Source organism: Artemia franciscana, chromosome 5 (genome assembly GCF_032884065.1).
Source record: "Artemia franciscana chromosome 5, ASM3288406v1, whole genome shotgun sequence".
Lineage (NCBI taxonomy): Eukaryota > Metazoa > Arthropoda > Branchiopoda > Anostraca > Artemiidae > Artemia > Artemia franciscana.
Genome location: NC_088867.1, coordinates 42,047,731 through 42,064,180, shown reverse-complemented (window position 1 = coordinate 42,064,180; position 16,450 = coordinate 42,047,731). Strand labels below are relative to the sequence as shown.

General features: G+C 34.6%; 1 protein-coding gene across 1 annotated transcript in view; it reads right to left on the bottom strand.

Moving 5' to 3' along the window:
* Positions 1-16,208, bottom strand: part of LOC136027430 (uncharacterized) — a 114,463-nt gene extending 98,255 nt beyond the window's left edge. The window contains exon 1 of the mRNA XM_065704700.1: positions 15,957-16,208. Within this exon, the coding sequence (XP_065560772.1) occupies positions 15,957-16,081 (125 nt within the window). The 5' untranslated portion in view covers positions 16,082-16,208. The remainder of the gene's footprint in view (positions 1-15,956) is intronic.
* Between the last annotated feature and the right edge of the window lie 242 nt (positions 16,209-16,450).

Sequence of the window (16,450 nt, the reverse complement as noted above, 5' to 3'; positions counted from 1 at the left end):
TAAAGCTGCTAAAGACTGAATATTTTTTCTTTTATAACTGAATATTAAAAAAGCATAGAATTACTATGGTTTCAAGAAAATTAGTATTGGTATATATACATTACCATTAGTTCATTACTTCCATTAGTTCATTCCAGTTATCTCGATTATTGTTGGAATTTATACTTTGTTTTTCTCCAGTTACTCGGTAATGTTTCTACACCAACTCTAATACGTTTGATCACATCCGGATTTTCAAACTGCATTCTTAGGAAAAACTGCATTCTTTAGTAAATTGTAGCCTACAATTTAGGAACAATTAAGTTCTTTCTGGACTGTCTTCACCCCAGCTTCCTCTGCTTATGATTGTTGGCAAGCTTTTGTCAAAACCTTCCTCAAAACTCTTTTATTTTTTATTTTTTTCACTGATGGGAAAGAATTTTTCGTGGAAGAGGTAATAAGAAAGGAAGATAAAAGCAATTGGAACTTTGTGTGAGGGGGTTAAAGAGTGAAAGTCTTAATCTATTGGGGCGGAGGAAAGGTGTGCAGAACTGTGTTGGACTTAGGCAGTTTTGCTGCTACAAATGAGCACTTAATATTAGTAGTGGTAATGGCGTCACCATCTCTAATCTGATTCACGATGCATTTTGCAACATTGCCAGCATACGTTCGCATAATGCGTGGTGCGAATTACAAGTTCGAGATGCAGGCCATTCTGTCTGATGATAAAAGGATACCAAAACCATAAGATTGAAATAAGGTACATGGTTTTGCCTTGTTACCAACGATATTACAACGTATAAATAAATTGTTTAATGCAACACCATATGCAGTACCTGAAAGTACCTGCTATATTGAAAGTACCTGCTTTCAATATAAATTTCGTTTCATAATTCAATTAAACAGACAAAATCTTTCTATTCAAAGCAACCAGCAAATGTTATTTTGTTTTTTGCCTAGGCCTCTATGTGGAATTTTAAACTGATTTTCAAATCACTTCCTATTATTCGATGACACTGGATTTTATTCCATGACGTCATGACTATTATTCGATGACGCTGGATTTTAAGACAACAAAAAGAAATGCAGATCCAGGGAAAAGGATGCATCAGTAACAATTGGTAAATAGTTTCGGCTCACAGTAAATATTACTATTTTGGTCATATAGTTAATGAGCTTCTCCATGGGTGATAATATAAAAAGCTTAGATTAATGCCTTCCGAATAACTTCACATGGGATGGATGCCACTATTTAGTTCGTAGTAGGGCCTACCTATAATTAGACACGACAACCTTATGAATAATTAAACTGGAATTGAATATAAGTACATAACATAAAATAAAATAAAACATAACATTAAATGACGAATATTAACATTTGCTAGGCAAATAATTTGGTACGTATGTATTATTCTGAACACACTCAATAAGTGAAGTTGGGTTCTTTTGTGAAACAAACTACGATGCAGGTACATTTTATGAGAAAATCAGGTTTCATAGCCACCAAGACAAAACTCAATTTAGTTTTGCTACGCATAGTGATAGAAGATAGTGTCTGAACATGGATTTTGAAATGAAGATTTGGCATTTGCCAAAGACTGAAAAAGATGCAAATATATTTTTCCAGGATAAGGGGTTGTTGCCCAAAACAAAACAGTGCGTGAATGGACCTATCATGACTTTATTCTTTTACGAGACGGAACATTTAGGTTCGGTTAGCTTAGGTTTACCTAATTAAAATGTACCTGCATCGTAGTTTGTTTCACGAAAGAGCCTAACTTTACTTATTTGGTGTGTTCTGAATAATACACAAGTGCCAATAATTTCATAATAATCAGTCCTCGTTACATTTGAAAATTTTAGTTTATCAGCTGAAATGATCCCATCCCATCATTCTCTAAAAGTTCCAAGCTTGCTGGAAACTTAAATAAATGCAATCCTTTTTGATAACTTGGAAATTTGTTGTTTTGGCCAATAAAATAACTGAGAGTGGGCCAACTATAGATATCATGGCTCAGAAAGACATTTTCAATGTTGCTCTGCCAAATCTTTAAAGATGTAATAATTACAACTGTATCTTTCTGATTAATCATTGAAAAAATTAATAAATGAAATTTGACTTCAGTCTGTTGAACTAAAAGCAGTTTTTAGGACCGTCACTGGTTTTTAAGCCAGATTCAAATTTTGTTCATAGTTAGAAAATATTGTCATGAAGCCTTTCTAACCCCACTCACAGGAAAGTATTGGATATAGGAATTTAAAAACACATTCTTGCACCTTTATATCTGGGTCAGATCTGTTTTTGAAAGTTTTGATAATCTAGTATAACAATAACTCCGAGTTCAAAAAAGTCCGTGCCTTGGAGCACTGCAGCACCGCACTGCAGCACTGCACTACAGTAGTATTAATAGCAGCAGTAGCAGTACTAATATTCACTTTGTACATTGATGGTCTAGCTCAACAATTCCTCTTCGTGTCCGGATAGTTTCATCTTAATGCTTTAATCTGTTTCTGAGATATTACTGATACACTTTTTTGACAACCTGCCTGCACATAGTATTTGGATTTACCCCAAGACCTTCCAAATAGTCTTGGAAAGTTCCATATTAACACCCTTAGTTTTAGTAATAGTAGTATGCAAATAGTGCATTTTTATTAGTTGCATATCCTCCAGTGCCCATTCGGACAGTTCATCCATTCCTAAAAGTTTCACTTACAGCTTCTGAATTTAGAAGAAAGCCCTCGTCCTATACTATCCAGATTAAGTCATTTTGAGTTTCATTTACGAATTTTTATATTTACTATTAAAAATTTAACTTTTTTCCATTTTCACCCTCTTCTCAAAGTTTAAAGCAATAATTTAACCGTTTCAATTGCGATGCTGTCAAACTCACACCTGTACGGTACACAAGTAGTTTTGTGGAGGTTAAAAAAGGCACATATGATCCGTAAGTTCAAGGATAATTATGCAAAAGTTTCAATTCTATATTTTATTCATTAAAGGTATGCATCTGTCAATGACATACTTCGTGAGCAAATTTGTTTTCCGAAAGAGTAACTTTTGAAAAATAGCTTGGCGCCTCCCATTCTAAGGAGTGTAATTAATTATTTTTTCCCACAGACTTCAAGCAGAAGAAAGGAGTAAATAATAGGGAAAGAGGTGACAAATTTGATCTTTTTCATGACATAAAAATAAAATGCTAAATGGAATCTGAATCTTGAGGGTGATAAATCAGTCGCAGTTATAGGCGTAACAGCTAAAAAGTATTCTTTTACAGAGGATTGAAAAGAAGAGAAGAATTTTCGCTTCATCTGTATAAAAATGATGATTTATTTTTGGAAAAAAATATTTACCTAACGCCTTAAAAGTCAACCTACAAAACTCCAAATTTTATAATATTTAAATCCATAGTTTCTGTTTTTTTTCCGAAATTAACTTTTGATTTAATAAATTTATCTCCTATATTTTACATTTCTCTCTCCAAAAATTCTTTCTGAAATTTTACTCTCTCACTGAAATTGCCCGAGGGGTGTACTTTTTCAGAGATGATCAAAACATTTTTAACGAATATTAGACTTATATTTCAAAAAACAGGGGTTAAGGAATAAGAAAACTTTTGGGAATACAGTTCCTTTGTCAAATTTAAGAGAGACCTAGATCAAACAGTTAATTCAAAAGCTGTAACGCAAAGAAACTGTACGCAACAAGCTGCTAAGAGCGTCCCTTTTCAATAGAAAGCAACTTTCGAAAATTGATTTTTGATCACAATGCTCATGCACGTCATGAAAATGAACTGTTGTAGTGGCTTAAAAGAATTGTAGTTACTTTAAATACAAAGATCGCCAATTACCATTATAGTGTTCGAAAACTAATAGGATAAGAAAAATTAGAGTTACTCTAAATACAATAATCGCCAATTTCCAATATACTCATCGAAAGCTATTGGGATAAGAAAATCTGTAGGATTTTTGAAAAGGCAATTAAACAGCAATATAAGTTCTAATTTGTGAATAGATTAACATATCTTCCATATAATTTGGTTGTAATTAAAAAAAGAGTCAAATTGTTCACGGTAGCAAATGGCTAGTAAAGAACAACCCTTATCAATAGGAGAGGTATAAGAAGTTAACTTTTCATAGAATTACATCAAAGAATCCGCTTCTTACGTTAATTCCAAATATGTAAATTTCTCGAGTTTGAAGCTAAATATCGAAACTTGTTAGGATATATGAGAAAAGAAAAAAATAGTGTATGAGAAAAAGAAAGAAAACAACACTTATAGCCTTTCTTAGTAACGATAAGATATAGATTTGTTTGATTGATGTCGGTGGTAGAAGACCGAACTTAAAAATATCAATATTACTCTAAGATATCTGTTTAACATTTTGGAGCATTCCAAAATAAAGCTGAACTCTGAGAGTTTTCATCCTATTTTCACAATTAGCATTGTGATTTTGTGCAATTTTTGTAATTACTTTACTTTTTTCATTTTTATATTCTTTTACTTCACTTTGCAACCTTTTTTTCAGTACTTTTCAATTTTTTCTGTCTCAATGCTTTTTGTTTCAGTGATGCCTCTATGCTTCCAGGGACTCCCATAAGGGTAAATCTGAAGCTACTAGTCCCTCAAGACGCTATTATGCAAACTTTGGACTTATGCACGTACCTGTAACGGTATATACACCTACGTAATAGAGAATGTTTTCTAAGAGATGCAGGTGTCCCTTACGTAATAGGAAATGTTTATTCTGTTTGCTATGTAGTAGGGTTTGGCTGTTACCCAGTATTTTTCTTTGATTCTTAGAATAACCTTCAGGGTCCACGCTAAATCAGCATTTCCGAGATTGTCACGTCATTGTTTTCTCTGATTCTTCAAAAAACAACGAGACCTCGCAAAATCAGGATTTCTATGGATGTTACGATTAAAAAACTCAAGGCTGTAGGGAAAAACCTTCAGGGTCTCACAAAATCAGGATTTCCTTGGTTTTTACGTAAAAAATTTGGGTCTTACGTAATAGGGTTTGTTAGAATCCGCTAGTCAATCTTAGAAGCCCTGGTTGTAACAAATTGATCATGGTTCAATATTAACAGGTGAGGGTGACGTAACCGTGCGTGACTTACTAGATTTGCTTCAGTATCAAAGAAAGAAAGAATCCCTATTAGTCTATAATCGGAGTGAGAGCGTCAGAATTAAAAATGAGTGGATATGAGGACCAAAAAATCATACAGAATCTAGTAACTTTGTAGAAACGCTTGATTTTAGATGACGAAATATTTTCTCAAAGAATGCTTGATGATAAAATGAGAAGTGAGTCTCCATCTTTGGACTATTGTGTGAAACATTTACGTTGTGGCCTAGATACATTCGCTCAATTTATTGAAATATTAATTGAAACAAAACAAAATGATACTGTGATTATGCTTTTAGCCACTACCTAGACGGCTATTCCGCAAGGCAACAACAAATGAGTCGATATTCATGTCTAAATAAGTTTTTTGACGTCACTCGATTACTCCTCCTCCTAGAAGACATTCATTTGACTGATCGCGAGACAATTTCTTTGAGCAATGAGAAAGTGAATATTGAAGATGTTTGTATACGTTGATAAGCTGGTTATCCTGTGAGAATTGTATAATTATTAATGACTATAATGAAAAATGTAGATTGTGGAATTCATGTAAATTGCATAGAGGATATGCAGATCAACATAAAGACTTTAATTTCTGTCTTGAAGATGTTTGTGATTCCCACATTAGAGGTTTAATATATTCTAATTGTCACTACGATCAAAATGATGCAAAGGACCATACTTACCAGTTTATGATTGTAAAAAAACTTAAATTTGATTTCTGTTTGTTTTAAGACATTTTTATCGTCGTTGTTTTAAATTGTTTTGGGAGGAAGAACCTGGTCTACCCTTCAATTGCTGAAATAACAAGAGAGTCTGGTTTTTACGGCATTACTTTGAAAATGTTAACTATATTAGTATATTATAAGCTTACTGATTTTTATTTGGTTGTTACAGAGAGTGATCCCTCATATGAGGATTTCGTATGTAACATTGCTTCAAATAAGCAAATTGAAAGATCTGAATTTTATAATATGAATCAGAATAGTATTATTGATATTACGAAAAGAAACAATAAAAATTAAGTTAACTTGTATTGTAGAAAATGTGACCCTGATTTTGCATGCCAAGATGAATACAAGTTGAATCCTAACGGGCTGCCGTTGCTTATCATTTACGATGGCTACCTATACGTGGAAGAAGAAATCTAAAAAACATAGTGTTGTGAACATACATTTTTTTTTATTAATAAACAAATTCATAAATATTTTCAAAACATTCAACTCTTAGGGCATTGAAATTTATATTATACAGGTAGGAAAGAATGTTTTCAACTAGAAAATCGTTCAATCGATGATTGTCACCATTAATGCTATGAAATTCACTGTAATTATACACTGACATCGAAAGATAACAAATAATATTCCATGAAAACCATAGCTTTTAGTTGTAAAATCTTTTAATCATTTCTGATTTTTAATAATAGATTTTCTGCTTTGCTCAAGAAAGCTTTTAATGTGAGGCATTTTGAATGCATATGGTAGGCTAAGAGGATCAAGAAATTCAATATTCTTTCTATTTGAAAGATGCGTAGCGAGTGCTCCGTCTTTAAAACTGATGGACTACTGTTAACAATGATAAGAATATTCTTAACATTTTCAACATACTCAAGGAAATCCGAGGGTATAGAATAGGACTTGCATTTGGACATGTAAGAATCCAAATTGATTACGTTGATATTTGATTTGTGTTCATGGTGGCAAGTTCACTAGAACACTGCCATCAGGGGTAATTCCCCAATAGTTTCAAATTAATTTAGTGAGATTAATTCTATACTCTCCTCTAATGGTTCGAAAAATGTGGACTCTAAACGTATTCTACCCGTTCGGAACATAGTCATATCTTGAGTAACGGACAAATCCAATACAATGATGCTATAGTTTTTGCAAATTGTGAATATCGATCTAGAGATTGTATTGTCATTCGTATAGGATCCTGAAGGATTCATCAAAGGATAAATTGTAGAATGGAATTCCATTTACTTTACATATAAGAGGTAAAAGTCCAAATATTAAAATTTTATGTTGAGAGTTTGTCCATGATCCAACGGCCCTAGAACTTTATGCGAAAGCCAAAGAAATATTTGATGGGATTTATCAAGTGATTAGTGACGAATCGGTTTAGGTACATGTACCTGTAGAAACATGTCGTTGATTCACGATTCTGTGCAGAACGAGCAGTTTGATATTATTTTCACTAGCTCTTAATTTCTCAATTGCCAAGGCAACGGAACTCATAACCGGTTGCTTTCGAACACGAAGTATCGCCGAGGTGAGATATACTGTTACATGAGGTGCAATGTCAAGTAATTTTCGCAAAATAAGATTGGACGGAACAAGTTTTAGCTTTATATCAATCTTAACATTGGGAGGCATCCGTTGAGGTATATTAAATGTCTTATGATTTATTTCTCCAACCTAGTGTAAATATTTAGTTGTTGCATATCTAAGTATATTGGTAGTTTCAGTGTTGGTTTTGTATTCATATCCAATAGCCAAATATCTCAATTTTCTTATACAAAATAGGAGTTATCAACATGAATCGTATTTAACTTACATAATTTGAAAGATTTTTGCTCGTGCTCATCAACATTCCATTAATGTAGACAATGACTTGCCTAAGCAAATTGTGTCTACCATATTTTACACTCTCATCGACATTTTTAGCATTTAGAAGACTTAGAGATTAGTAGACCAGAGGATGATATTCCTGTATATGGTAAATATTCCATTCCAGGGAAAGAAATCAATTTTTTTCTAACGACTTTTACTTTTGGTTTCTTTTTCTTCTAAAACAATGTCGATTTACGCTTCTAGCCTGGGTTGAGACTGATGAAAGATGAAATATTTCTCACCCTTTTTAAACCCTTTCCCCATTGTCGTGATTTTAATCTCTGGCCAAGGGATCACGTGCCGGACCTGAAATTTTAAGAAACTCTTTCTTTGAAATCATTACCAGAACCCCAAATGTGTCTTGTAGAGGACTTCAAATCCTTGGCAAATTGTGCAATGTATTTTTTTTAGCAAGGGCAACAAAGCAAAACAACTTTGCAAACAAATTGCTGAGACCGTAACGGGACAATGAGGAACAACCCCTGTAACAGTCCATTCCACGACGCAATCGTCGTGGTAAAAGCAACATAGAAATCAACATGAGGACAAACAAAAGTATTTTTTCTATTAGCCATCTCACTGATCAGGTCAAAATGACAGACAATCACAGCTAAATCTTTTGTTATTGCTAGAGAACCACTCAATTCGCATCTTAATTTTAACTACCAGAGCTCCAAAAAGATATCAGAGCTCAGAGCTGTTGACTGGAGTATAATGAAGGTGCTTTATATTATAGCGATGACTGCATTCATGAGTTATTTTCGTTCTATAAAATGTAGAAGGTGGACATTGGTATGACCAACCCTCAACGCCTCGGTAAAAGATGCTTAAAGAAATATACAATTATCAGACAGTTCGTGGTAATGAACCGTAGTAAGGAGCGACCCGGCTCAAAAGTAAACGAAACTCTAAAAAACAGAATTTTGATGCTAATGGTTGCAGTCAGATTTTTATGATGATTTTAAACATATACATTTAATCAAATTTAGTCTTACCCATCAAATGTTACGAGCCTGAGAAAATTAGCCTTACTTTGGAAAATGGGGGAAACACCCCCTAAAAATCAAAAAATCTTGACAACAATTACATGATCTCATTCACCGTATCAAAAAACCCTAATATAGAACATTCAAGCTCCTATCTCAAAAAATGCGGAATTTCGTATTTTTGCCAGAAGACCGATCACGGGTGCATGCTTATTTGTTTATTTTTTTTACCAGGGGTGATCTTATCGACCCAGTGGTGCTAGAATGTCACGCGAAAGCTCATTCTAACGGAAATAAAAATTTCTAGTGCCCTTTTTAGCTGATCGAAAAAATTGAAGGGCACCTAGGCCCCCTCCCAAGCTCATTTTTTTCCAAAGTCGACGGATCAAAATTTTGAGATAGCTATTTTGTTCAGTATAGTCAAAAAACCTAATAAAAATATCTTTAGGGACGACTTACTCCCACACTGTCCAAGGGGGGGGGGCTGCAAGTTACAAAATTTGACCAGGGCTTAGGTATATTAATGGTTATTTGGAAGTTTGCAGATGTTTTCAGGGGGATTGCTTTGGTTGGGAGGGGGGCTGAGTGGAGGGGGTTACGTGGGAGGATCTTTCCATGGAGGAATTTGTCATGGTAAAAAGGTAAAGGTAAAGGATACGGCATTAGACTTTACAGTCCCTACCGGTGGTGCTGATCTCCGTTTCTTGGCCCTTCAGCCAGGAAGTGCAATGGGAGGTTGGGGGCCAGCCATCCTGTGCTTTTGCACATTCTTCCTGTTTATCTTCCCCAGATTTCTCCAGGTACCCATTTAGAGCTGGGGATTTGTCATGGGATTAGATAATTTCCACGAAAGGAGCGCAGGATATTCCAGAATTATTTAAAACAAAAACAAAACAATTAAAAAATAAATATGGAGAAGTTTTCAACTGAAAGTAAGGAGCAGCATTAAAACTTAAAACGAATAGAAATTATTTCTCATATGTGTGGTTCATGTCCTCCTAAACATCTCGTTCTTTACGCCAAAGTATTTTTAGTAATCTCAAATATTTATTCTATGAGCTTTGTGATTCAGGGGTCATTCTTAAAGAAATGGGACAAAATTTAAGCTTTAGTGTAAAGAGCGAGGAAAACCCCCTCATATACATAATAAAAATATACAAATACAGAAGTTTGTCATTTGAGTTAAATCGCAAGTTACGTATATTTTCTACAAATAAAAACGTTCTTATAAATCAAAAGTTCTAGTTGCCTTTTTAAGTAACCAAAATATTGGAGGGCAACTAGACCTCCTCCCCCACCCCTTTTTTCTGAAAATCTTCCGATCAAAACTAAGAGAAAGCCATTTATCCCAAAAAATTTAACATTTAAAATTTGTTTTAATTACTCATGTGGGGACAGCCAAAATCAAAAAATGTATTTATTCAAAAACATTCAGAAATTAAAAGAAAAAACAAGTTTTTGAACTAAAAGTAAGGAGTGACATTAAAGCTTAAAACGAACAGAAATTACTCCGTATATTAAAGGGGCTTTTCCCTCCTCAGCACCCTGCTCTTTATGCTACAGTTTTGTACTGTTTTAAAAAGTAAATTTGAGAGAAAGAGTCAAACTTTAGCGTAAAATTCGGTTGTTGAGGAGGAAAAATCCCCTTTAAATACAGATTAATTTCTGTTCGTTTTAAGTTTTAATGTCGCTCTTTACTTTCAGTTGAAAAACTTGTATTTTTCATTTAATCAGATGAGAAGCCGATAGGATAGTTTACAAAAATAACGCGTTCCATCCCACTTATGCTTTCGGCACTTTTACTCTGGATTAGATTCCGTTTAAGACCAAGAACATATCTCAGGTTGTCGTTGAAACGAATCATTTCAATCTCAATGGGAGATCTAATTCAAATTCTCCTTTGTTCCATTGAATAGTTGAATGTGAAGGCACCATTTTTACGAGTAGATTTGTCCATTGATAGCATGACACATATTAGTCATACCACATTACTTATCTTTTGTGGTGAGATGCAGGTATGTTTCAGAATGAAGTGAAGATATCCATTCCTCTTCCTCACCATATACTTTCCAATCCGTTTTTCTAACTTTTGTATCATATGTACGATCTTTGCTCAGGATATCATATGCATTTTCAAGAATACAGTCAAAATGAGCAACTTCCCTCGAATTCGATGGTGGAGCAGAGTTCTTTCCAGAAATCACTTGTTTTATTCAAATCATTATAAAGGAAATCAGAGACATTGGACTTGAATGTCACACAAAAATCATTAGGAATTGTGAACGTCTTCAACGTCAGTCTAAGAGTCAAAACTAGAGTTATATCCTAGCCAATGAGTAAGCAACTGTCTCTTACCATTGCGAGTACGACTCTGTAATATCTTTTCCATTTGGTACCTTGCTTTGTTGTTAAAATTTTGTAACTCATACTCTTAAAAACTGCCAATAATCTCGTCATCTTTCCTATTATATAGACATTACGTTACTGGTCTAGTGTCTAAGACTCTTGACAGTTTAAAAAGTTCAATTGACCACAAATGATTCCCCTTTTCGCAAATAACACTTGTTCGATTGATCAGAAATGTATCACCAGCACTAAATTTCTGCTGGTGATTTTCAAAAAAATGCCAAGTGTATTGTTACTATAATGAACTTCAAGAGGACTATGATTGGAAAAAGGATCAATGAAGACCTTGATTATAAATCAGTTTCTTAGAATGGAAAATAAATTTCTGTTTCCATGTAGTTTTTCAGTGTGATGATGACAACTAGTTTTCTTTTTTACTATTTACGTGTAGATATACGGTAATATCATTATGAAAAATATCATGACCACCCGTATATCCTCAGGCATGTTTTGATTGAGATCCAATAGAATTTAACCATATGGTTTATTCGAAGCTTGATTGTATGCCGAGAGTAAGAAGTTCGGTTCACTGAGATACATTTGGGATACTAGTTTAAATTTATAAGAGAACTTGAATCTTGAACATGATATATGATATATAGATGATATATGGTTGATAGATAATATATAGATGATATAGTAAGTACAATTCAAAGCAAGTGTTTTCTGCATTTACTCTATCATGCATTTACTGTGATGAAAGAGATTATGGAGAACAACAGTTACAGGAATTTGGTCATGGTGAGACCGGACCGAGAATGACTATAACATCTCCTGAGATCATTCTTCAATGGCTTAGACTAAATTATCAATAATCAACCTCAAATATGGTTTAATAATATTAAATACATCAAGTTCCCATATGAATTTTATGTATGATGCAATACTCTTTATTCTATCATAGGACTCTTGCCCCAAAATATAGCACTAATACATGTTGTTTGGGTTTTCTAAAAACATTTTATTACGATTTTTAATTATTTTTGTTAAAAGTGTTATTTTTCCAGACATTGAAGTTCTGCAAAGAAATGATCTAAATGAAGTTTGAAATTAATACATATTACTCTTCTCGCTGTCAAAATACAGCTAACCAAACACCCTCAATCTATTGAATAAATACAATCTGTTGAATTTAACAGAAATAAAAGCGCTAAAAACACATTTAAATAGGCACATGAATATATTTACATATTTATATTTATTTATGGGCAGTGGGCATTAAAAAACAGTATTTAGATGGACACTTGGAAATGCGTCCCACCCAGAGGGCTGGACTTAACCGGATCGCCCGGAGGATGCGACGGCCAGAACGGAAGCCGGAAGGTGCGTTGCCTGCTGTGGTAGGTAAGGGTAAGAAATAAAAAATAGTATAATATTAAGCACTTTTTAAAATAAAACGATTTCGCTTTGCTTAAAAAATATAAAAAACCCTAAATGTGAAAAATATTACTTGTAAAAACGCTAGAAAACGATAAGAAAAACACACTACTGAGCTATTGTTGATAGTGAACTGAATCATAAAAACGCTTCTATGGGTTGTAATTTTTCTTCACGTAGCCTTGAAGGTACATTCCATCATCTGGAAACTGTTGTTCTGAGGAGAGGGAAACTATTAAAATAATAGCTTTTTTGTACTTGAATGCGTTGACTTAGGGGAATCTAAACGCGTTTTAGGAATCTAAAACACGGATTTTATTCAAGTATGTATAACCATTTTCAACCTTTATCCCTTTGAATTCTAAGAGCAGCAGATTCCCAGATAATTTGGGTGTGATGTTATATGAAAAAGACCCATTTACCTATGTGCCATCTACAACTTAACCTTTGTACAAACTTGCCAACGTGGGTAATATGATTTTCAAATCATAGTTAGAATTTTGCTTATAAACTGCTTGAAAGTATTGATTTCTAATATTTAAATTACAAGATTTATGAGCCAGTCCACCATAGTGACTCCCCCAATAAAATTGGATTACTTAAATGGTCATAGTTGGGGACAACATTACGCCACTACCCTCAACAAACTTGTAAGCCCGACACATATCTTTATTTTTAATTGCCTACTCGTCCTCTGGTCTTGGATAGTCCTTGGTCCTTGGATAATTCACGTTAAGAAGCCGTATAATTGACTTATATGCTGTTTAAATAGGTGCAACCATGGCTGCGACTCATCCAATTTCTCAAATACCTCTACCGAATGCATTGCATTACTCGAGTCTCTTTGAGCATGCCCATTAGAGACCGCAATGGCTTCATGTTCTTTGACACGGTTCGATTTTGATGGATCTTATAAGTTTGCAAGTTTACCGTCAATGTCTAATTCCACCTTGTCACAATGCAAGAGTGAATTTTGGAACTCTTTGAAACTTAAAATGGTATTGTCAGCCGAAACCGTCTCAACAGACTGATATTCATGACGCTTACAGAGCCTCAAGTGATGTTTTAACTATAATTCTGCTTGGAATCTAGAAGGATACAGTGGACAATAGTAGCAGGTCCTCCCTTCTTTAGATTTTTAACTTCATTTAAAACATAACTAATGTGGAGAATCGAAAAGAAATTACCAGTTGAATGAGGGTCTTTCGCAGGCTCGTAATGAAGCCATATCCATTGTTGCGCGGATTCAATGGACGGTGCCCTTACTGAATATATTACCCCCTTTTTACCTTTAAGTTCCCCCTCTTCCTATTCCATGTCGTGAAGTAACACTGAAACTTCAATCTTTAAATGCTCATTGCTCTCTAAAAAAATGTTTATTCCATTAACTATTACAGAATATTGCCTCTTTAAACAGTTAAGGTTTACTTTAGGAAACTCTGTCCTCTCCTTGCCCTCATTAATTGCCGAATTATCTATAAATGGCTTACTACTTTCCCTTTTCTCGTGTTTATGTCCTACGAAGAGAACTGAATACTTGAATTACTCTAAGCCCATATCAAACAAAATCATTATACACATTGACAACTAAATCTGCATTATATTGTACATCCTCCTTCTCCCCCCACCTCTTAAAACAAATTCTTTCTTTTTAACTTTGAGGCTTTTACATCTAATTTTTCTATAAGTAAAACCTTCTATCCGCTACCATTTTAATTATGACTTTCAACCCTATTATAAATACTTCCTACCTAATCCGAAAAAAAACGCCCTCAAAATTATTTAGTCTGGGTGAAGTGTTTGCATCTTCGTTTGCAGGTAATGCGAGTACATTTCGCCCGCCTTTCCATTAAAAATGTATTTTTGAACTATGGATGCTTTCTCACTGTCCCACCCCACCTCCCGAATTCGCTGTTAAGGAAGTGCCTGAATCTTGCTAACATAGGAGTGTTCTATGTCTACTGGATCCGAACTCACATCTAAAAATACAAATATTGCGCAAAGTGGTATCAGCTAATTAGAAAAAACATGGGGTGAATTGGCACCACTTTATCCTGGTTCCCGCATATCACTGTCACTGTGAGGAGGAGGTACTTGTTCTTCTAGTACCCTCTTCATCTCACTAGATGACACTTAATTTAACAGATTTTCTAAGAATTCTGCATCGAGGCCAAAATACCTCACTACAGAATTTAGATCAAAGTTTGAATAAAGTATACTAATTGGGCTCACCCCTTACTATAAGCAACCTTACGTTCATTTTGCACTGGGGTCTTACATTGGGGTCTTTCCACTGGGGTCAGGATATTAGGCTGGTGGTGATAATATGATTTCCATATACCTTTCTTTTTTTGGTGGTAATACCGGTATGTTAACCCAAAAAAATAATAAGAGCTTATTAGCTCACTGAAACACTTTTGATTTCATCCTGTGGAAGAATTCATATTAGGATGAAAAGAGAATACGATATTTGTCTGAAAATTTCTTGAGAAGGAAATGTGATCTTCAGAAGGCTTTGGGTGTATTGAAACCATATAGCCAACTGTTGGTTTAGTGATCAGAAAGTATACCTTAAATTGACCCCAAAGTGAACCTTCGGGAACAAAGACCCCACACTATGAGTTAAAAATTTACGATATTGAGAAAGATATATTGAGAAGATATTGGCGCATAAATGTGGGGTAGAGTGCGCCCCTTTACGTTTCGTGAAATGTAGTGTTCTAAAAAGTCTTAAACCACATACAGAGGGAGAGGTTGTGTCCATTGGCCCTTCCTCACCAAAAAAGTCTGTTTATCTCTTTATCCAAAAATCTGTAGCAGCTGGTTTTTCCCTGCCGGGACGCCATTTTTGGTGGCATGGCAAAAGAATCAAAGTTCTTGCTCCCTTAAAGCACTTATGATTTTAAGCTGTGAAAAGAGTATATTATTAATCTAAGACCATTGACTCCTCATATCACTCTTCTTAGAGGTGAAACGTTATGTTTTCAATATTAGAAGCAGGAAAATCCTTGTTATTTCCCCTCTTATTAACCCAAGTTAACTTTTAGCTATTTCTCTCTTTAGAACGAGGGTGTCTTCAAGCCCCCTCAAAGCGATTTAAAGCGATTCAAGGATGTCTCATAGCTATTGAAAAGGTTTCTATAGTGAACTAAATTAATGATTTACTTTTTATGGATGGGTGATATCCTCAATATTCTAATAGCCTAAGAATTTTATCTCACATAAAAATTTAGTTTTTAGCGTTAAATCATAGCAAAAAGCTCTTGGAAACCTTTACTTGGCTGAAAAGACTGGATTGTTTTTAATCCAATTGTCTTAACGCCCCTCTGAGAGGTGACAAACAAGACGCCCTACATCCTAGTTATTTTCACCTTTGTTAGTTTGAACAAGAATATACATGGGCTAGAAAAAACGGGAAGTTTTTAACGCGTCACTATATAAGCTTTATGAAAGAATTTACACGTACGTGAAGGCTGGCAATATGTGTGTCATCTTGTACAGAAGATTTGGGGACTTCACTGCCATGGGACACAGGTTATAAAGCTCGGGTGACTTTACTATCTTCCTTGCTGAGGGCAGAAGGGGTGGCATTCTCGCTAAGGGGGTTGGGAGATGAGGGGGTACATTATTTCTTTGAATGGGGAGCACAGATGGGTCCACATTCTCGCTTTGTAATGGGACTGCTCATATCCTTGCCCTCTTCTGGGAAGGAAGTTTTTTCTGGCTGGGGTTCACCTGAAATAAAAAAAAATAATTTTTAATTTTTCATGAAACGAAATATACATCTTACTTGATCATTTATGGGAATTAGTTTCTATAAAAAAAGGACATATATGGTTAAAAATCTTCTTATTGATTAGAAATAGCCTCATTGTCCCCCACCCACCTTAGCGTGGTCCAAAAAATGGCGTAATGATATGGAACGAAATTATGGAGGGCAAATGATGCGCAACCCCTGTG